Source organism: Hemiscyllium ocellatum, chromosome 11, assembly GCF_020745735.1.
Source record: "Hemiscyllium ocellatum isolate sHemOce1 chromosome 11, sHemOce1.pat.X.cur, whole genome shotgun sequence".
NCBI classification, from domain to species: Eukaryota; Metazoa; Chordata; class Chondrichthyes; order Orectolobiformes; family Hemiscylliidae; genus Hemiscyllium; species Hemiscyllium ocellatum.
The window spans coordinates 58,855,151-58,879,459 of NC_083411.1; the positions used below are offsets into that span (position 1 = coordinate 58,855,151).

The 24,309-nt window shown below is 41.5% G+C and overlaps 1 protein-coding gene across 1 annotated transcript in view; it reads right to left on the reverse strand.

The window, feature by feature from the left end:
* The window catches only part of LOC132820021 (FERM and PDZ domain-containing protein 1-like), an 87,843-nt gene that overhangs the window by 54,079 nt on the left and 9,455 nt on the right, over positions 1-24,309 (reverse strand). The window contains 6 exon segments of the mRNA XM_060831948.1: positions 7,780-7,916; positions 9,977-10,096; positions 11,821-11,946; positions 17,990-18,085; positions 20,727-20,831; positions 23,005-23,050. Coding sequence (XP_060687931.1) covers positions 7,780-7,916; positions 9,977-10,096; positions 11,821-11,946; positions 17,990-18,085; positions 20,727-20,831; positions 23,005-23,050 — 630 coding nt within the window.

Below are 24,309 nucleotides of genomic sequence, written 5' to 3' on the forward strand. Positions count from 1 at the left end.
AAACACAGATTACTTTTCAGATACAGTCACTGTTCCGAATGTAGGAGTGGGATGAGTTCAATTAATCATTAATTTAAATGCAACAATTTCTTAATAACGTTCAGGCAAACATGTCCCACAGAAAAATGGGGCGCATTCAAGAATGAAATATGGAGAGTACAGGGCCACGCGTGTTCCAATAAAAGACGGGTGGACCATTAAATCTGTGAGCACTGATAATCTAAGGATACACAGCAATGGATTTAGAGAATAAAGAGATACTTATGGCAGATATCCAGGACTAAAACAGCTGAAATCCTAGAGGAGTGCTGAATGTTCAAGAGGGAACTTAAAATGGAGAATAGGAGACCAGAATTGGTGACAAGAAGGGATACTAACAATTAAAATAGAAGAAATCCTAAACTGGTTTACACTTAGAGTAAAAGTGTTGTGCCATTGGACCACAGAGTAAGGCAGGGAGTCAGAGGATGTAGGTAGGATTCCAAAAGAATATTTTCGACAGTACTCACTGTGAAATGGACAATATGCATACAGAAATCAGGAGAAGGTCTGTGATACAATTAAATAAATTATCATTGACAGAGAGAGCTCTGAGTGGTCTGGCTTAGAATTCGATAAATGTCCATGGCTGGATGAAGTATATTCCAGGTTGGTGAGTGAGGCAAGGGGCGAAATCAGGACGTTGCAATAATTTTCTATACCTGTCTGGCCCAGGAGAAGAGTCAGAGGACTTGAGGACAGCCAATGTAGTACTGTTATTCAAAAGGAGCAAAGGATAAACCAGGAGCTAGAAGCCAGTCAGTCTAACCTCGTGCTGGAGAAATTGCTTGAATGATTCAGAGGAACAGAATTATTTTGTAATTGGAGAGGCAGGAATTATGACTCGAAGAGCCTGCCTTCCACTGATCTGCAGTGGCCTAGTCACTGCTGCCTTTGGAAATTACTCCGGTGTCAGCAGATTAGTGTCACTGGCATTCTGGGAAAACAGGCAAGATGGGCTGGCAGACAGGCAGAAATCCCACCTTTCCTTGGTAAATGTCCTTAGTACCTCCTCCCTTTCCTTCACTTCACTTTCTGGGCTTGATCAGATTGGCCTGGCCTGGCTGGAAATATGCAGAGACCTCCCTAGCTCAGGGCCGAGTTAAATTGCAGTCAGGTCTCTTGATGTTGGGATCATGGACGTGCCAGTGCGGCTACGTACTAAAGCCATCTGCTGTCTGATTGACAGTGAGCAAAGGTAAGAGTCACCCGCAAGTAACTTCATTGCAAAACATTAGCAAACTGAGGATAGGAATAATTGCTGAACAAATGTTACTGCAGCACAGGTCACAGCAGCAAGGATTTGACCAGACAACACCCGTATCAGAAAATGTACTAAGTCCTTGTTCAAGCAAGCAGTTAGCATCAATAGCCTTTACCTTCACATCCACCAGGTAGATGTTCACCACGCTGATCTTCTCATACTCAAAGGTCAATTCCAACTTCTGGATGCTGTTGAAGTCTGTTAACTGGTTTATAATATTGAGTTTGCTGTTAACAACTTCGCTGATACCATATTTGGCTCCGACCAACAATGTGATAAATGATTCGCTGTCCTGCAGTTGAAGAAGTTGCATTTCATTAGAAACTTATTAAAGATGACAAAAAAGACTAGTTTAAAAAAATGAGCCAGTTTCTGTTTCTCCCTACGTACCAGAAGGGTTGCGTTAAAGGTTTTCCCTCCATATGCTCGAAGATCACTCAGTATGTTCAGGTAATTCAGCCGGACTTGTGCCGTGGATATCAGTTGCTTCAAACAGAATGAGTGTATTTTAATATACTGGCATGAAAAGTTATTTTAATGAAAAGATGTCCCCAACAGCGTTGCACATGTGGCAACATTGATCAAAAATGGTCAAAGACTTTCAATGGAAAATAATGGGAATCCCGCCTGGAATTTTCCAACTAGTGATTCAGTACAATGACAGAAAACACCTATCAGCAAATCAGGTTATGCATTGGCAGCAGGTGTGGCCCTGTGGTTACCTCCTCTTTAAACTCAATCTTGCATGTTTATAAAGACCCTACAATAACTCTCTCCTTCAATGCATATACCATGATTTTCAGCATTTCCTTCCCAGACATAATTATAGTTCTAAATTTTCAGATGTCTATTTAATTTGCCATCTTCACATTTTGATTCCATGACTTCATTATTTAACAAATTAATCCAGTTGAGTTTATTACCATAAAACAACAAGGCACACTTCCTCTGGTTTGAAAGAAATTAATGGAAAATCCATGTGATGAATACATTTTATCTTTTATCTTTGCTGCATGGATTTAAATAACTGCTTTACAAAAAAAAAGAGTTTTAATATCAAATAATCGATGTATATTCATGAAGCTCAATTTATCAAAGATATTCTTTATATTGTGAACAATTGGTTTTCCTCCCTAAAATGTAATGTCCTGAACGTCTGCAGTTAACGCTGGGGATCACAAAGTGGCTGATAGATAATGATGAGCAATTTCAGGGGCTGATCAACTTTAATCTTTCATACACAAAAATATTGAAATGCTTAACTGGGCTTACAATATGAGAAGCTTTAATTAAAACTTATGACCTAATTATAAAATATGCAGCTTTGAAACTGCATTTCCCAAAAAAGCAATTTTGTTTAAAGCACTCTTTACAAACAAGCTTCAACTTAATAGTGCTGGTTACAGTGGAATTTCCTACATCACTTCACAGCTGAGTAGGAGGATGTCTAAAGAGAGGCAGAAGCAGTGGAGGAAAATACACAACTGAAGTCTCTTATTGAGGAATACAGCAGCAGAAAAGGCAAACACATGATGAGGTTAAAAGGATATGGACTTGTAGGTCAAGGAGGAAAAGTTTCCTAGAGATGTATGAGACCATAGAGGGATTGTAAAAGTGTTATTAAAATGCAGTATATGGATAAAAAAATCGAAGGGTGCTTCAAGATAAAGGATAATTCTGCACTGGTGCTAAGATTAACTTGAAGCACTTAGGATGAGAGGCACTTTACAGGCACGCATTAATGATTGGCTGACTGATAGAGGAGGTGATAGTCTAGTGCTGTTATTGCTGTTTTGTTAATCCAGAGACCCAGATAATGCCCTGTGAACTGTTTGAATCCTGCCATGGAAAATGGTGAAATTTTAATTCAATAAATATCTGGAATTAAAGAGTCTAGTGATGATCATAAATCTATTGCCAATTGTTGGGAAAACTTCATTAATGTTCTTCAGGGACAAAGTTGCCATCCTTTGATTGAGATGTGAGATATTCCACAAAGAGAATTAAACAAGATTCCATGGTAAGTACAGTAGTGGCCAATATTTACCACTCAGCCAACATTTTATCAAGGTACCTTGGTTAGTTATCGTGTTGCTGTTTGTGGGAGCCTGTCTTGTGGAAATTGTTTGCTAGGATTCCTGTCCTATAACAATGACAACGTTTCAAAACAGGGTCACTTGGTCTGAAGTATTTGTGACTTCTTTTGTGAAAAAGAATATTGTTAGGTACACGTCTTTCATTCCTTTAAATAGGCCTCAATGACCTTGGGTTAAGGGATAAAAGTTCAGATTTTGCCCTTCAGATGATGGCCATTTACTCAGGCTGGATTTAAGGTGGAGACAAATGGAGAAAATAGCGAGTTTAAAAAGAATTGTGATCCTTGGACACAATGAAGCTTAATTTCAATACAGCGCAGAACAGGCCCTTCGGCCCTTGATGAAGCTTGATTACAAGAGGGGCAGACCAGTATGTGTCATCTGCCGGTTTTATGGGTTTTTTTCTCTGGGTATGACAGGGCTTCATTGTGATGCCCTCTACAGTTGAATACAGCAACCATTCACGACCAGGTTCCCATGTGAGGAAAGGCCACTTGGACAAATCACCAAGGAATGAATAATGGCAGCAAAACCAAACACTCAGAATGAGCTAACAGCATCAGGAGATGGAAACATATAAAGCAGCAAAAGTTTGTTTTCTCCTCCTTTAATACTTCACGAATACAGATTTGATCTGGAATGTCACTCAGACACATATTTAAGAGGCTTTAATAAGTAACAAATAAATATTTCACTGATTCTTAGAAGGCAAAGAACATTCACACTTTACACCGCCCTGCTTTAGCAACAGTATTAAAGTGTAAAGGGAAATATTTTCCCTTCAATATAAAACTAGAAACTTTTGTACTTGGGATAATAACTTCTTCACATGTTCCTACATGTTTCAATGAAGTCACCTCTGACTCATCTAAACTCCTATACAGGTCCAGTTTAGTAAAGCCCCGCACCAATCACAATGCATTAATATCCTTCCATACATATGGTGATCAGTATTGTACACAGTGCAGTAAAAAGATTCCATAATCGTAATGTGTAAATAAATGATAATTATTTTGCTTGTTCTCTTAATTGAGAGCTATCGATTCTCTTGGACACAAGAAGAACACAAGTCTTTGAAATACTCCTGTGCTCTTGGATCAGTGGTTAGCACTGCTGCCTCACAGTGCCAGGGACCTGGAATCAATTCCAGCCTCGGGGCACTGTCCGTCTGGTGTTTGCATGTTCCCCCGTGTCTGCACGAGTTTCCTCCAGTTGACTCCCACAATCTAAAGATGTGCAGGTTAGGTACATTGGCCACGCTAAATTGACTATATTATTCAGGGATGTGTAGGTTAGGTGCATTAATCAGGTGTACACATAGAGTCGTGGATAGGGGAATGGGTCAGGATGGGTTACACTTCGGAGGGACAGTGTGGACTTGTTGGGCCAAATGGCCTGTTTCCACACTGGAGGGATTCTATTCTATGAAATCTCCGGAGAGCAGGAAGGGACCTTGGTTTAATGACTCATTCAACAGATGGCACCTTAAGCACTTCAGCATGCCCTCATTACTGCACTGCAACATCAACCAAGTTACTTGTTCTCAAGTCTCCAGAATTGGACCTGATCCACAATGTTTTGACCAAACGGCAAGTGCGCTACACATTGAGTCATGGCTTATGCAACAGCACACCTTTATAAAACAGCAAAACGACCAAGAAAGCTGTAAATCTGAAATAGATACCTGAAAAAGTTGGAAATATTCAGCAAGTCGGGCAGCATGATTGGAGGGAGGAAAACAGTTAACATGGGGAATGCTTTGTCAGAACTGAGAGCACTTTGGGATGTAACAGTATTTAAACAAGGCATAAAAAACTCAAGGGTACGTGCAGAAAGAGCATCTGTGATTGCGTTGAAAGCAGTAAAGATTGATATTTTTAAAAAACTCACTTTTACCTTTGGATAGCCAGTTATAAAGAATTACCTTTTGTCCTGGTGCAATCAAGCTATGATTGTTCTTAAGGTGATAGTTAATGGCCTTTCTGATATCTTTCTCTTTCATGTTGTCAAGTACAGTTGATGAGACAAAATTCTCAATTCCCCAATCCCTGAAAATAATAAGGTTGCATTTAAAACTATTTCACCCCAATCATAGAATTGTACAGTACAGAAAAAGGCTATTTCACCCATTGTGTCTGTACTGACTCCCAGAAGAGCTATGATATTTGTGACATTGGAAACTATCCCTGCAAACCACTTACCATTCTGACTTGGAAATCTATTGCCATTTCTTCAATGTCACTGGGTCAAAATCCTGCAATTCCAACTCTAAGGGCATTGTGGGTCAATCCACAGTACGTGGACTGCAGCAGTTCAAGATGGCAGCTCACCACCACCTTCTCAAGGGCAACAAGGGATGAGCAAGAAAAGCTGGGCCAGCCAGCATCACCCATGATTTATGAGTGATTTTGTTTTAAAATCCCATGTTCAATTAATTAATAGTTGCAGCTTATGCACAATGATGGCGGAGTTGGAACAAAGAACCCTACCTCATAGAGCCATCTGGTGATCTGAAGCTGCAACTACATTGTGACAGTTGCCATAGTGATTTCCAATACAGGGAGTGTCTGGTTTGCATATGGGTTCCATTCTGGAGTTTGTTCACAAGTTGGTTTGTACACATGGCAGCACACAATACAGGACAATGGAAAGCAGCTATTCATAAGTACAGGAAATGTTTGGATATCTGGTCGTTAAAGTTATGAACATGTAATGGAACACATTCATAAGTACAGTCAGTTCTGCTATAACGCTATTGTTCTGTTCTCGTGCAAACCTGTGTTATAAGAAAATCACATAATAGCAGCACTATTTAAACTAATGGGGCCATGGTCGTGTTATACACAAAAGTTCACACTATAGAAACAGTGTCCCCAATTCGTTAATTATGTTATAGCGAATTCACATTAACAAAATGCACGCTTTAGCAGAATGATCTGTATGAGCATTCTTAAGTTGGACGTTTGTAAATCAGGGATCCCTGTATATGATTCAGAACCTTGGGACGACCCAAAGTGCTTTATTGCTAATAAAGTACTTTTAAAATATGGTCACGGTCATGATAAAAGAAACATTGCAGTTAATTTGTACACAGCAATGTGAACTGAAAACCTGATTTTGATGAGCAATAAATATTGGCTAGAAATATTCAATGCATGTTGGATTTTTAAAAATAATTCTTGTTTTCTCAGGAAGAATATACCAAGTACTGCACTTCTGCTTCCTAGTTGTGAAACCTGAAAGGCTTCAGAAAAGATTTACAAGGATGTTGCCAGGGTTGGAGGGTATGAGTTATAGGGAGAGGTTGAATAGGCTGGGGCTGATTTCCCTGGAGCGTCGGAGGCTGAGGGGTGACCTTATAGAGGTTTAGAAAATCATGAGGGGCACGGATTGGGTAAATGGACAAAGTGATTTCTCTGGGTGCGGGAGTCCAGAACCAAAGGGTGAGAGGGGAAATATTTGAAAGGGACCTGAGGGGAATCTTTTTCACACAAAGGGTGGTGCGTGTAGGGAATGAGCTGCCAGAGGAAGTGGTGGAGGCTGGTACAATTACAACATTTAAAAGGCGTCTGGAAGGGTATATCAAAAAGAAGAGTTTACAGTGATATGGGCCAAGTGCTGGCAAATGGGACTAGATTAAGTTAGGACATCGGGTCAGCATGGACGGGTTGGACCAAAGGTCCGTTTGCATGCTGTACATCTCTATGACTCTATCAGTGGACTGCTGTTACAGCTATTGAGGTCACATTGACAGGGTCTGGGAGTGAAAGGTGTCTGGGCCTGTTTTTGTGTCAGTAGAGATTGATGCTAAGTTGACTTCCTATCCCAATTTAAAATCGGGTCTGGATGAAATTTAAAGAATTACGAAGTGCCAAGGAGTTAGTCTTCAAGTAGAAGACTAAAAATAAGAATCTAAGATTAATTCCACTTAAAGGGGTAATTCTATGACATGTTAGTGAAGTAACTCATAACTGAGAAGTTCCTCTAGCCTGGAGTTTCACAAACACTGAGTGCTGTCAATGAGGAGTGTCCTTAATGAAGGGTCTAGTTGCTAAACTCATGCAAACAATGCCTCACTAACAGCAAGTTCCTCCAAACAAACGTCTCACTCGCTAGGAATCTTATTAACAAGGAAACTGACTAATAAAGAATCTCGTTAATAAGGAGTTTCAATAAAAGGAAGACTAGCTAATGAAGGATCACACTAATGGGAAGATTTGCCAATAAAGCAGCTCACTAAGAAAGTGTCTGACTGATGTGATGGCTTATGAAACAGGGGTCTTGCTATCAAGAAGTCCATATAGTGCTGTGCGAACATAGTGTGGTGTGAGGTGCAGCTGAAGCATTGCCCAGTTCAATCTGCCCAATGTATTGACTCACTCAATGTACTTCATGGAGACTTTCTCAGAATGGTTGGAGCTGAGGATGCATTCCTGAATTTGCAGTGCTGCGAGACGGATAGCAGTGCTGTATTTCATCTCCATCGCAAACCTCTCCAGCAGCACATCATTGCAACTCTGTAAAAGAGATTACTAAAGGCATCACACAGCAATCTAGAAAATATCCACACAAATTGCCACCACTTACAAATGCTTTCACAAAATTACAGAATAGAATAAAACTATGCAACAGAAAAGTGCCCCTTGGTCCATCAAGTATGCGCTTGTCAAAAACCCCTTTTCCAGCACTTGGTCCATAGCTTTGTCTGTCTTGGCTTCGAAGTGCATTGTGTTGCTGCTGGTTCTTTGAACGATCTGTCCAGTTAAACCAACACCCTAGTTCTTTCCTTGTAGCTCTACATATTTTCTTTGCAACTACGTATCCAAAACTAATCAAAGGCTCTGTGGTACAGTGGCAATGTCCCTACCTTTGAGCTAGGAGTTTTGGCTGTAAGTCCCATCTGCTCCAGAGGTGTGTAAAAACACCTCTGAGCTCTGAAGGAGGGTGATCATTTAGTGGTACAACTGGACTCTTAACCCAGAGACCCAGGTAATGTTCTGGGGACCTGGGTTTGAATCCCACCATGGTAGATGCTGGAAACTGGAATTCAATAAAAATCTGGAATTAAAGTCTAATGATAACAGTGAACCATTGTTGGTGAAAAACTCATCTAGGTCACAAACATTCCTTAGAGAAGGAGTCTGCCATCCTTACCGTCTGGCCTACATGTGACTCCAGACCCACAGCAATGTGGTTTGACTTTTAACTGCCATCTGGACAATTCGGAATGGGTAACAAATGTTAGCCTAGTCAGTGATGCCCTGATCCCATGAATTAATTTAAAAAACAGGTTGAGCAGAAATTATCTACAAACACTAAACAAATCTTACTGTCAAACCTACATCCACCATTCTTTTTCAGGCAGTGAATTTCAGTTTATAACACACTGAATATAAACTTTCACCTCCTTTCTCATAAATTATTTTTCTGCTGCATGGAATCCTGAAATTCCTGCAGGATCTTCCAGAACCGGAAGTCATTGAAATCTACAGGACCTCTGAGAGGGAACATTGCTCATCTGCCCACTGTTCTTTGACCTTAAACCAGTGCCTTCAGGTTAGGAACCAAAGTGAAAATAATGAAAACAGTTTCTTTTCATTTACTCAGTCAAAGCCGCTTGTATTTATAGACACCCGTATTAAATCTCCCCTTAATTTTCTCTGCTCTGCAGAGAACCACCTCACTTTCTCTAGCTGCTACAAAACTCAAATTGCCAATCCTCACATGTCAACTATAATTTTAACCATGAATACAGAACATCTCACAAATACCGAAATTGCTGGATGTATGAAAATGAAGTCCATCTAGTTCACCATCTGCAATCTTGCTATATTAATTGTACAATGATAATATTACTATTAACTAATCACGGTAATTCATCCCTAACTATTAATCTACAACAGATACAGACAGGTGTGCAAAACCACTGGAGGTGGGGATTTTGGCAGATCCAAAGTCACCCATTTCTCCTAGACCAGCCACACTTATCAAATGTCATGTTTATATGACTTATCCAAAATTGCTATTGTCTGAAAGTAATCTATTTAATTTTTGTGTGAATCGCCCAAGCTGATTTACTCCATTCCCTTAGAGGTATGTTCCCCAATGTCCTCATCGAAATATTTTTAAAATTCATTTAGGGGATGAGGGTATCGCTGACCATATCCCTCAATTACCCAGAGGGTGGTTTCAGAGTCAACCACATTGCTGTGGGTCTGGGTCACATGTATGTAGTTTCCTTCCCTGAAGGATTTTAGTGAACTGGATGAGTTTTTCCTAACAATCCACATTTGACCCTTAATTCCAGATAATTCAAATTCCACCATCTGCAGTGGCAGGATTTGTTCCGAGACTCCTAAAACATTAGCTGGGTCTCTGGATTAATAGTCCAGTGATATTAGCACGAGGTCATAATCTTCCCTAATGTACTTCAGCATATTAGTTTTGAATATATTCCACTTTAAGCGCAGAATATGTCCTCCGGCTTTATCGCTCTTGGGAAACAGAACCTTTTTTGGTGTGGTCAGTCATGATTGTTATAAGGGGCTTACCATGATCCTTCATGTCAAATAGATACCTGTGAGTAGAGGTATTCAAAAGTAACTGGATCATCTTGTAAAAGTACAAGTGGATCTCTTGGCAGGAAACAAACCCTGAAGAGACACCTATAATCACGGGGCTCTCGCTTCTGGACCACCTGTGACAAGGTAGAAAACATTTATATCAGGAAATACCTTCTTATTGTCACACTGTGGAAATAATCAACAAAAAAATTCTTTAAGCTTATGTTTTAACAAGAAGCATTTCGCACTGGGTGGTGTTGTGATACAGAGGAGGGGGACTTCTCTGGATAAATTTGTTGATATCAGCCCAGGCTTCCTTTTGTTAAATAGAGGCCCAATCCCCAAGTTCTTTAATTACTTGCAATGCAATGCTATTTTTAGCAGTCTCAATAAAACTTGTTATTTCCATGCTGAATCAATTTTTACATACATTTTGCAGTTGAACAGATGAAATATAAGCATTAGGAACTGGGGCAGGCCATTTGCTCCACCATTCAACAAAATTATAATTAACATGTACCTTAACTTCACCTTCCTGTACTATCTCCATATCCCTTTGTTCTTTTAGAACACAAAAATCTGCCACCCTTTACCTTGAATAGGCTCAATGTCAGACCATCCTCAGCTCTCCAAAATACAGTTTTCCAAAGATTCACAACTCAACTCTCCATCCCGGTTCTACTTGGGCAGCATCTCATTCTGAGAGTGTGAGTGACCCTATGTGCGAGATTCACCAGCCATATGGGAACTTACAAAGGTGGGGAGTGACAGCCGAGGGGAAGGCTCTCGATGTGGACACGCCACCCGAAGAAGGATGGACCACCACTCTCTTTCCTCCCATCTTTTAACCAGTCTGCTTAAGAAAAGAGCTGACCCATGCCAAGTATATCATGGCACTGCCAATGTAATATTTAGATCAAGTTAACAATTCCAAATACCTGTTAATTTCTTTTAAAAATACAGTTCAGTTGCTGATGTTGGCACTCACTCACGTACCTTCATTTTATCAGGAGCAGGTTGGAGTGGACAGGAAGGCAGCTACCTGTCATATTTTATGTTATATGGGACATTAAGAACAGTCCCATGGATTTCCATTCTATCTCCTCGCATTCTTCTGAACTTCAAGAAACACTGAATTCATTTACTCAACCTTCCAACATAAGACAACCACCTCATTCTAGGAACCAATCTGACTGGTCACAGCCCCTCTTCTGCTGTTACATCCTTCCTTTGGTAGGTGGACCCAAACTGTAAACAGTCGTTTAGGTGTGACCTCACCAATATCCTGGAATTGTTGTGAGAAGACTGCTTGACTCCTATATCCAATCCAATTTTTTATCCAAAGTGAACGTACAATTTGCCTTCCCAGAAAAGTGATTACCAGGAAATACCATAGGTAATGCAGAGAGACATCTTCTTCACTCCTATGTTGTGTAATATTGATCAGCATTTCTGAACCAGAATTTGATAAAGCCAAGAGATGCTGCTTTGTTCAAATTCCATTTACAAAGTCTCCAAAAACAGAACTTTTCTTTAGGCTGCAGCAAATGGAACAAACTATTCAAAATGCCAGATTTGGACAGCAGTCCAATGTTAGGTAACAAAGCCAACAGATATAGAGGCAAAAACAGAAGTTGCTGGAAAAGCTCAGCAGGTCTGGCAGCATTTGTGAAGAGAAATCAGAGTTATTGTGACCCGGTGGGTCCAGTGACCCTTCCTCAGAACTGATACAGAGGATGGTTAAGGGTTTCATTCTGTAGATGTACATGTGGGTAACTTTAGTTGTCTACTTAAAAGCTTGCAAACTCTCAAGGATATCACTCCCTCATGTAAACAGTTCAAAGAAACCCCAACGTACCTGCTCAATGAGTTCATCATCATGTAAGATATAGATCTTGTTGATAGTGTATCGTTCCTTCAAAACCAGAGCAAAATGCTCAATACAACGGATGGATAACTTTGACTTCAGGCTGAGGATGATATCCTTTCAAATTTCAGTAGAAAGGGAAAACAAAATTAATTTCTTATTGCCTTTCTGAATTTCCTGTTGAAGATATATGGTCGTTTTACCTATCCCCAGCTGCCTCACAGCGCCAGAGACCTGGGTTCAATTCCCGCCTCAGGCGACTGACTGTGTGGAGTTTGCACATTCTCCCCGTGTCTGTGGGTTTCCTCCGGGTGTTCCGGTTTCCTCCCACAGTCCAAAGATGTGCAGGTTAGGTGAATTGGCCATGCTGAATTGCCCGTAGTGTTTGGTGTAGGGGAATGGGTCTGGGTGGGTTGAGCTTCGGTGGGTCGGTGTGGACTTGTTGGGCCGAAGGGCCTGTTTCCACACTGTAAGTAATCTAATCTAAAATCCTCTCCTATTGGCTGATTCCTAGGACGAAGAGGTTGAGTCCTCAGGAACGGCTAAACAGATTCGGCCATTATTCACTCGAGTGTAGAAGAATGAGGGATGACCTGATTGAAACATATAGGATTCTCAGGGAACGTGAAAGGCTGGATGTTGAGAAGATGTTTCCACTTGTTGGGGAATCTCAAACTAGGGGACATAGTTACAGAATGACATGGAAAAAAATTTCTTTTCCCGGAGCAAGGTGAATATCTGAATTCTCGATCACAAGGAGTTGTGGAGTTGAGATCCCAGAAAGTATTTAAAGAAACTCTAGGTAGATATTTAAAATATTAAGACGTGAGCATGAAACAGGAGTTGAGGGCTGGAGCAGATCAGCCATGATCTTGCATAATGGCAGGATAGGAGTCAGGGAGCTAAATGGCCTACTTCTCCACTTGTTCCTTATGTTCTTACGATCTAAGAAGACTCCGAAGCAACATGATAATAAGCACTGCAGAAATATGAAGGAAAAAGTGTTAAATCATCCCTAACATCCTGCCTTACTCACTGCCCAAGTCTGCAGTCCCTGTTCCATCCACAGTCTACATCTGCTGCTCCATTGCTGTGGAACCCCCTGCTCTATCCAGTGTCCCAACCTCATCCTCCATCCACATTCATACCCCCTTCTCCACCCATTCTTCGAACCCCTTCTCCACCCACTCCCCAAACCCCCGTCCCCATCCACTCTCCCAAACACCCGTCCCCATCCACTCTCCCAAACCCCCGTCCCATCCACTCTCCCAAACCCCCGTCCCCATCCACTCACCCAAACTCCCGTCCCCATCCACTCTCCCAAACCCCGTCCCATCCACTCTCCCAAACTCCCGTCCCCATCCACTCTCCCAAACTCCCCGTCCCCATCCACTCTCCCAAACCCCCCTCCCCATCCACTCTCCCAAAGCCCCGTCCCCATCCACTCCCAAACCCCCGTCCCAATCCACTCTCCCAAACCCCCTTCTTCACCCACTCTCCCAGCCCCTCCCACTCTCCCACCCTCCACTCTCCCAGCCTCCTTTTCCACCCACTCTCACTCTCCCAAACCCCTTCTCCACCCACTCTCCCAGCCCCCTTCTCCACCTACTGTCCCAAACCCCTTGTCCACTCTCTCTCCCAAACCCATTCATCACCCACCCTCCCGACCCCCTTCTTCACCCACCCTCCCAACCCCCTTCTTCACCCACCCGCTGTCCAAACCCCCTCCTCCATCCACTCACTACATCTCTTGCTCTATAAATTGTCCAAACCTATGCACCATCCACAATCCTGGTGCCTAATATATCGACTCAGAGGGCATGACGTTCCTCTTTTTTCTCACACTGGCTTTCGGTGGTGAGTAATGTACCCCTGCCCTTGGCTGAGAAGACAGTCAGAGCTGACTTGGTAAGCCTGGGCGAGTTTCCTGGCCCTTCATTGGGCTCAATGCTAGTATCCTGGGTTGTCAGAAACTGCCTGCCAATCAGAGGCTAGCAGCCTTTGAGTCCTGAAGTCAGGCAAGGCCTACTCATCATCAGATCCAGCTGCAATAACACAAGTCTTCTTTATCTTCTTGTCACAGTGTGGGAAGGCAATGGGGGATGGTCAGGGAGTTTAGAGGTAGATGCCATTTGGGGTAACTGGAGACCCCCCCTCCCAATCCGGCAGCGAGGTCACCCTGGTTTTCCAGGGAAACCAACACCAGCAGGAATGTAAAGAGAGAGACATCGAAGGTGGTCATTTGACACTCATCAGTGGCCAATAATTGATTACTTAAGACCTTAGCAGATTGAATAGGTTACCCATGGACTTTCTTGACTAGAACTAATTGATGACCAGACATAAAGGTCGAGGGGGTTACCATATCTCCCAGTACCTCTGCCATTGGCAGGAACAGAGCCCATTGTAATTAGCAGTCGTTCTTGCTTCCCTTTCCAACATCTATTGTCTGTCCTGTTCTGTCAATGTCTAAAAGCTTTTGAAAGCTTTTTTAATTGCTGGATACATTGACTTGCAAAAATGGAAAAGCATTTTCGGAGTTGACTTATTTCAGTTATCATCCATGAATCTTGACAATCCTCACTGCAGAATTTGGCCTTTAGTGGATAAATGCTTTCATCCATTACGCAGTGAATACAAGACTTTGGATATTACCTTGAAAGTCAGATTAAAAATCAAGTGTTGACCGACAAGCCTACATCAATAATTTTTGTTCTGTGTTTTGTTTGCTATTCTGCAGATTCGGTTGCTTTTGTATACTGTTCATGTGCATTAAAGAAATCGACAGCATTAGGACAACACATTTTTATCACCAAAAGATGTTCCAAAGTGCTTTAATGCTAAAGAGCTACTTCTGAAACGTGGTCAGTATTGTACCTCAAAGTTTGCTCATTTCACAGATTACCAGATGGCTACAGTATAATCAATCTTGCTCTTTCAGCTCATAACCAAATTAAATTCTTAAAGAAATTATTGAACTATGATTCCATTCCAACCTCCAATGTCTCCAGACTGTCAGACTTTGGATTCACATTCAGTACTGATGAGAGAAGATTTCTTCAAACTGAATACCAGAAAGACTAAAGCTATTATCTTCAAGTCCTGCTGTGTTCTCTAGTTACCAATTCCACCTCGCTCTCAACTAGCTGAGGCTGAACCAGACTTTGCAACCTGGGAACCACATTTGACCAGAGATCCTACCACAAATCCACATCATCACTAAGACTGCCTATATCCCACCTCAATACTATTGCCTGACTCCATCCTCGACTCATCTATTGCTGAAACACTCTACTGCAACTTAATTATATTGAGGTCCGAATTCCTGCCCGGTGTCCCATCCCCCACCCTTCATAGATGATAGCTTAGCCAAAAATCTGTTGCCTACATTTAACTTACAGGTTCCTGTTCACCTGAACTCTGTCTCTTTGGTGTACATTGACTTGACCATTATCCTTCATTTCAAAACCCTCCATTTTCTTGACCATCCTTATTTCTGTGTGTCCTCCACTACTACCATCCTCCAAGACATCTACATTCTTCAAATTCTGGCCTCATTCAACTCCTTGACTTTAAACATTCCATCGCTGATAGCCAAGTTCAGCATTTCCCTGCCTTTCCATTCCTTTCACCTCCTTTAAGACACATCGCTTTCACTAAGAGTTTTATCATTTATCCTAGTATCTCTTTATATGATTTGTGTCAATTTTGGTTTCATAAATGTCCTGTGAAACACCTGAGTAAATACACTCTCTAAATGCAGATTGTTGTCATTGATGTTGTTAATAAAAATCATGTTAATATAAGGGGCAGATCAGAATACTGAGACTCTGAAATAAAAAATAGAAAAAGCTGGAAATAATAAACTGGTCAGACTGTATCTATGGAGAGAGAAACAAAATTAAAGTTTCAGCATTAATGAAGAGCATATTTCAGAATTAGTGAGAGTTGGAGATGTAACAGGTTCAAAATGAATATTGCAGACAGAGAGCAGTGAGTGGTGAAAGAGAAAAAGGAAAGGTCTGTGATGGAAGGCAGGAGAGATTAAATGACAAGGTTTCACTGGGCAAAACAGGATGTTAATGAAACAAAAATTGGTGATGTAGTAATAGTGAAGAAGGTTATCTCAGAATACAATAGGATCTTGATCAGATGGGTCAATGGGCCGAGGAATGGCAGATGGAGTTTAATTTAGATAAATGTGAGGTGCTGCATTTTGATAGGGCAAATCAGGGCAGGACTTATACACTTAATGGTAAGGTCCTGGGGAGTGCTACTGAACAAAGATACTTAGGAGTGCAAGTGCATAGTTCCTTGAAAGTGGAGTTGCAGGTAGACAGGGTGGTGAAGAAGGCAGTTGGCATGTTTGTCAGTGCATTGGTCAGTGCATTGAATATAGGAATTGAGAGGTCATGTTGCAACTGTACAGGAAACTGGTGAAGCAACTTATAAAATACTACATTCAATTCTGGTCACCTTGCTGTAAGAAATACATTCTTAAGCTTGAAAGGGTTCAGAAAATGTTAAAAAGGATGTTGCCAGAGTTGGAGGGTTTGAGCTATATGGAGAGGCTGAACAGGCTGGGGCTGTTTTCCCTGGAGTGTCGGAGGCTGAGGGGTGACCTTATAGAGATTTATAGAAATCAGGAGGGGCATGGATAGGATGACTGGTCAAGGTCATTTTCCCAGGATAGGGGAATCCAAAATTAGAGGGCATAGGTTTAAAGTGAAGGGGAAAAGATTTGACAGAGACCTGACAGGCAACTTTTTCACACAGAGGCTGGTGCATGTATGGAATGAGCTGCCAGAGGACGTGTTGCAGGCTGGTACAATTGCAACATTTAAAAGGCATGTGAATGGGTAGATGAATAGGAAGAGATTAGAGGGGTATGGGCCAAATGTTGGCAAATGGGACTAGATCAGATTGGGATATCTGGTCAGCATGGTTGAGTTGGACTGAAGGGTCTCTTTCTGTGCTGCATGACTCCATGACTGTATGACAAGACAATCTAACTCATTTCAGTCAATCAGCCTGTACCTTGAATTTGGAACCAGTCATTTATTGGATGTTTATGTCTCACCAGTGCTCCCAGAGGAGACCTCTGTTTAAAGGTAAGGTGCTGAATCTAACATTTATCAGAATGATAAATCCAATTCAATCTCACTATTATTTATATTAATGAATACTAGATTGCCCAGAGCAGCTTCCATGGTTAGATAACAAACCTGAGTCTTTACTACACATCATATTGAGGGAAATCACTGAGTGGCTGCAGCTTGTAAAAACATTATGGCACTTGAATGGAAATGTTGATTTACAACATTTAGTGTTCATAAAGCATAAACAAAAATTGTGACAATGGAAAGTAACATTTGTAGACAGGAATGAATGGTCTAGAATTGGTTTTTAAAACAGAGTTAGATTTTAGGTTTTATTGTCACGTGTACTCAAGTATAAAAGTACAGGAGTATGGTGACAAGTCACGATGCCGCCACACACGGCACCACGTTAAGTACAAAGTTAGGTGCAGCATGGTGACTCAGTGGTTAGCACTGCTGCCTCACAGCGCCAGGGACTGGGTTCGATTCCAGCCTCAGGCAACTGTCTGTGTGGGGTTTGCATCTTCTCCCTGTGTTGACGTGGATTTCCTCCGGGTGCTCTGGTTTCCTCCCACAATCCAAAGATGTGCAGGTTAGGTAAATTGTCCATGCTAAATTGCCCACAGTGTTCAGGGATGTGTAGATTAGTCAGGGGAAATGTAAAGTAATAGTGTAGGGGAATAGGTCCGGATGGGATACTCCTCGGAGGGTCAGTGTGGACTTGTTGGGTCAAAGGGCCTGTTTCCACACTGTAGGGATTCTATAAAAGTTCTACCTAGTTACAAACTTTAAGTACAAAAGTAGTGAAATAAAGAAAAAAAGCACCATCATCTCTCTCCTATATCTTTGTCACTAATGCTACTTTAATCCATTGACAACTGAATTAAAAGTTTTCACTCATTCACTGCCCTGTCCACCAAGCCTATCCCCAACACCTCCTCCCTCCCTCCTACCCCACCCCCAGTAGATGGTTAAAATTAATAGTACATTCAAAGCTGAGCAAAATCAACAAACGGGAAAATTCACAGCAAGGAACAAAGAACACCTATAGCCGTCATTACCTTCACTGTTGTATTTTTCTCAAATCGAAAGGCTTTGGTCTGTCCATTTTCCAAATACACCTTGAGAATACCGGGCATTAAGAGTAGCGAGTTACCCTGTGGGAAAGATAAAACGCAAAATTCTAGAATTATTTATGAAAACAGATAAGCAAAATAACATAATAGACTCCTCATTATCTTTGTTACAAATACTAAAATGAGGGACAGCAGAGAGAGATTGTGTGTACGCATATATAAAATATATAGGTGTGGATGTATTTGTGCGTATGCATGTGTGTGTGCATGTATATATATGTTTCTGTGTATCTTTGTGTGTGTGTATGCATTTGTGTGTGTTTGCCTGTGTGTTTGTGTCTGTGTTTGTGTGTGTCTGCGTATGTGTGCCTGTGTGGGTGTTGGTATCTGTGCTTGTGTGTGTGTGTCTGTATCTGTGTATGTGTCTGTGTTTGTGTGTGTGTGTGTGTTTGTGTGTCTGTGTGTGTGTGTGTGTGTCTGTGTGTGTGTGTGTGTGTGTGTCTGTGTACCTGTTTTTGTGTTTGTGCTTAGTGATATGTACAGTTTGCCTCCAATATCCCTCCTGAAGTTTTAGATCCAATCTCTCCAGGTATTCATGAACTTCTTGCTGTCATTTTGTTCCAAAGTTCACTCACACACACACATCCACAGAAAAGCTCAGCCAATCCTTTGGGATTAAACAACCAAAAAAAACCCTATCACAGCCATAGGAGTTTTCTATGTTTTGTCCGGAGACCAAGCCAAACAAAACAACTGGTTTGGAGGGACTACACTGAAGATCAGGAATCCAGGGTGGGATTAAGGTAGTGTGCTTCTTATGCCTAAAGTTTCAGATTTCCAGCCTTATTAAGGGCCTTGTGTTAGGTTTAGATTAGATTCCCTACAGTGTGGAAACAGGCCCTTCAACCCAACCGGTCCACAACGACCCTCCAATGAGTAACTCACCCAGACCCATCCCTCTCTGACTAATGCACCTAACACTATGGGCAATTTAGCACGGCCAATACACCTGACTTGCACATCTTTGTGACTGTGGGAGGAAACCGGAGCACCCGGAGGAAACCCACACAGACACGGGGAGAACATGCAAACTCCACACAGACAATCGACCAAGGCTGGAATCAAACCTGGGACTTTGGTGCTGTGAGGCAGCAGTGCTAACCATTGAGCCACTGTGCTGCCCTAAGTAGAGTTGGTAGATCTAATGAAGGACATACAGTTACTTCAGATTAGTGAAAGAAGGCCTCAAAACGTGGCTAGTTGGAGGGCACTAAATTTTGTTCTGGGCATCCAAAAAAGTAGTGGCATAACTGAGAGTTGGCACCATGGTATGAAGTATCAGGGGATCCAAAGTCCACACATGTCTGGAGCACAAACTATTTTTAATAACCTGATGGGGAAGACACACAGGTTCCTTCCAGTTCCACATTATCTGGAGGGAGGCAGAAGTAGGAAACCACAGACCAGTTATGTGTGGCACCTTATCAAATGCTTTCCAGAAGTCCAGATATACTACATCTACAGGACCTCCATTACCCACTTCACTTGTTACATCTTCAAAGAGTTCTAGCAAATTAAATGAATTACTCTTCACAAAGAAAATGAATTATTCTTCATCAAACCACACTGACTGTGGTGGTTTGTTTTTACTTTACAAATGTAATACCACTTAATAATGAATTCAAACAATTTCCCAATGACAGACAATAAACGAACCATTCTGTGGTTTCCTACTTTCTATTTCCCTCCCGTTTTGAACTATTGTCTTCCATTAGCAATTTTCCAACCACTAGAACCTTTCCAGATTCCAGGACATTTTGGAATACTATAATTAATGTATCCACTATCCCCGCTGTCACTTCCTTTAAGACTATAGGGTATAGGTCATCAGATCCTGGGGACTTGTCTGCCTTTAATCCCAATACTTTGCTCAGAATTTTCTCCCTATTGATGGTGATTGCTACAAATTCTACCTTTTCTATAATCTCTGCATTACCTGTTACAATTGGGATGGTTTCAGTGTCTTCCACTGTGCAAACTGAGGTAAAGTATTGATTTAGAGTCTCTGCCATTTCTGTGCTCCCCACTATTAATTCCTCGACCTCGAAAGGGCCAACATTCATCTTAGCTACTCTCCTTTTAATATACTGATAAAATTATTTGCTGTCTGTTTTTATATTTTGAGCTAGTTTTCTTTCATAATTAACCTTCATTCTTTTTATTACTTTTGAATCACCCTTTGCTGGTCTTTAAAAGTTTCCCAATCCTCCAGCCTGCCACTGCTCTTTGCAATATGGCATGCCTTAGTTTTTGCCCGTATGTTATCTTTAACTTCCTTACTTAGCTATGGATGCATTTATCCCTCATATTCTTTTCGTCCTTTCTAAATATATTTTAGTTGGAGGAATTAAATATCTCCTTTAATGTTCATCAATAGTCCGACATTTTAGTCTTTCTGCATGGCCCACTGGGCCAAATCTGTCGATTTCCCAATGTAATTAGCTTTGTTTAATTCTAAAATACTAGTATGGGACTCAGGTTTCACCAACGCTCGCCACAATCAACATTATTCAGGCCCTCAGGAAGCATAAAACCAATAAGGCACCTAGTGTTATATAGAAAAATACAAGTTACCCAGTCCAGAACATACTGGGAGCAAATCAGATTAATTATAATCTGGCTGAACTAGTCAGTGGGCTAAATGCCTGTGGAAGGCACAAACCTGTATTTGGCCATTGACGATCACTTCCTCAGCAAAGTGTACTTTGACTGGGTTGCTTTTCAATCTGGCTCGCTTTTCTTCAGTAATAAATGATGACTTGGGCCCCTGTATACAAACAGAAACCATGGCACTTAAACAACAGCTTTGGCGTTTTGTGTTGACAATGTGTGGCAATTGGGAAAACCCTGCACTGATGTTCTGAGTTCCAAAAGTTTGATTGTAACCTAAAATACGAACATACAAACAAGGATCAAGAGAGTAGGCCTATGAGCCTACTTCGCTCTTCAATAAAATCACGGCTGTTCTGATTTTATTGTAGGATCCAGGCCCTTCAGCCCAACAAGTCCACCCACCAACGTGTAACTCACCCAGACCCAGTCTCCAACAGTAACCCCTGACTAATTCACCTAACCTACACACCCCTGAATACAATGGGTAATTTAGCACTACCAATTCACCTGACCTACACATCTTTGGACTGTGGGAGTAAACCAGAGAACAGGGGGAAACCCACACAGACTAAGGGAGATTGTGCAAACTCCACATGGTCACCCAAGACTGGATTCGAACCCAGGTTCCTGGCCCTGTGAGGCAGCACTGCTAACCACTGAGCCATCATGCCTCCTCTTGATTTTAACCTCAACTCTACATTCCTGTATCTCCCTGATAATCTTTCAACTCCTCAGTCATCAGGAATCTGTCTATCTCTGCCTTAAAAAATATTTAAATACTCTGCATCCACTACCTCGTGAGGAAGGGAATTCTAAAGGCCCACAACCCTATGAGAGAGAAAGGGCTTCCTCATCTTTGTTTTAAATGGGTGCCCCCCATTTTAAAATAATGATCTCCAGTTCTCAGATTCTCTCACAGAGGAAACCTGAATTCTTTCAGCATTCACCCATTCAAGACCCCTTGGGATCTTAGATGTTTTAGTTAATTCACTTATAACACTTCAAAACTCCACGGGATACAAGCCCATCCTATCTAGCCTCTCCATCTAAGGCAATCCACTTATTCCAGGTATTCCTTCTCTGAACTGCTTCTGATGCGTTAACATCCTTCCATAAGTACAGTGACCAAAACTGTATACAGTACTCCAGATGTGGTCTCCCCAAAGCCCTGTAAAATTAATGTATAATCTCCCTACTCTTGCAGTTAATTCCCTTTGCAATAAACCATTCAAATTGCGCCACATGAACTTTTGTATCCATCTGAAAGAGGACATGGCATCTCGGTTTAATAATTCAACTCTAAAAGTCTAGTGCTTGCCTCAGTCTTGCACTGAAGCTCATCCAATATCCCCGTAATAGCATGTACTTCTAACTAGATAGAGAGAGCTGGAGGTCTAGTTGATGGGTGCTGCTCCACTTTAGGATATGCTGAGATTAATGATCAAATCTTCGTTTGTATCCTGCATGAAGCCTGGAAACTTCTTTGATTATGTAGCTTGATAACACATCACACAAGACAAATGGCCACTGAAGCATGAATCAAACCCTTCTGACGTGAGCTGGTTGAATTTGTGTCAAACTTGGAGCAGTGCACAGTCTCATCAAGCCCCATCAAATGTTAATTGAACATAAAGCACCATCCTGTTCAGAGTCAGGTGGCTTTCTGCAAGCTTACTTCAAGACATCTAGTTCTCTTAATGCTAAGGAAACAGGGTCAATTGAAGTTTGATAGATTTTTATTGGAATACTTAGAGATGAGGTACAGCTGACTGAAGGAACAGGCCAAATAGCCTGCTCCTGTTCCCGTGTCCAAGATCAAGTGCTCACTGTAAATGTCAGCATCCATCCCATCTATAGATTTGTTATATCTGTTAGTTATTTCACTAATAAGTCTTCAAAACTCCACGGGATACAAGCCCATCCTGTCTAGCCTCTCCATCTAAGGCATGCCATTCAAACTGCCATTGCAAATGCCAGACTAAAGTATTTGGGAATGAATCTGAATCACGTCGAGTGGATCTCTCCTGGACTGCAACCGAGTTGTGAATAAACCCATAGAATCCCGACAGTGTAGAAACAGGTCATTTGGCCCAACAGGTCCATACCGACCCTCTGAAGAGTATCCCACCCAGACCCATTCCCCTACCATATAACTCTACATTTCCCCTGACTAATGCACTTAACCCACACATCCCTGAACACTACGGGCAATTTAGTAATTTAATATGGAAACTTCACACAGACAGTCGCCCGAGACTGGAATCGAACTGATGACCATGAGTAGCATTGGAAAGCTCTGCTTTTAAAAGTCAAAAGATTGTACTTACAGGGGTATTTCGCAGGACAGTCACTGTAACAGTGTCACCACATTCCCTGCAATAAACAATTTGACAAATATTAAAGCAATATGGGTCCAATGCAGAAAAAAAAGGACACTTGACTAAAACCTGCAAAATTAAGCTCCTGGCACAGAATATTATTTTCCGGGATCACAGGCTTGAACTTAACAGCAACACATAAGACTCATAAGAGTTGTACAGCGTGGAACCAGACCCTTTTGTCCAACTTGTCCTCACTGACCAGACATCCCAATCTGATCTAGTCCGTCTATCTCACTCAGATTGTAGTTCGATGTTAAAAATAAAATTGCCACGATCTTACAAGCCCCATGGGACTGCTCTCTCATTTGAGAAAGAGAGGTGACTGGTGAATTAGAATTAGGTTCAGTGTCACGTGTGCTCAAGTTACAAAAGTACTGGAGCGCAGTGAAAAGTGTACAATGTCACCAACACACAGTGGCACCTTAAGTACAAAATACCTAGGTATAAATCTCAGGTATAAAATTAGAGAAAATAAAGAAATAAGTTACAGAACATGACAGATATACACAGTATATGTTAGGAAAATAAGAAATAAAGAAATAAAAAGATTCACAGTGCAGTCTTTCTATTGTTGGGGGGAGGGGGGTTCAGAACTAGAGGGCATAAGTTTAGAGTGAGAGGGGAAAGATATAAAAGGGATTGAAGAAGCAACGTGTTCACGCAGAGGGTGGTGAATGTATGGAACGAGCTGTCAGAGGAAGTGGTGGAGGCTGGTACAATTACAACATTTAAAAGGCATCTGGATAGGTATATGAATAGGAAGGGTTTAGAGAGATATAGGGCTAAGCGCTGGCAAATGGTACTAGATTAGGTTAGGATATCTGATCAGCATGGATGAGTTGGAGAAGGGTCTGTTTCTGTGCTGTACATCTCCATGACTCTCTGGCTCTATTAGGGCTTTCTGTAATGGTAGTGGTTTAACTTGAACCTCAGACAAGGGGAAAGGTTGAGAAGGAGAGTCCCTCATGGTAACCAATGTTTACACAAAGACATCAGCATCAGAAACATTTCTGATAAACAATCGCACTAAAGCTCCAGTGTAAGTCCAGAGTTCAGATACAAAGGGTAAAGATGCCTTCCTATAAGCAGTCTCCCACAGCCCAGATTAAAGCAGAGTGAAGTCTAATGAAGACGTCAGCCTTACACATTCTGGATGTGATCATGAACACATTGGAGATTGAAATACATCCAAAAGAGTACAAGTCATAACTCAGACCATACTTAGTTTTACATATTTGGTTCTTACAAACC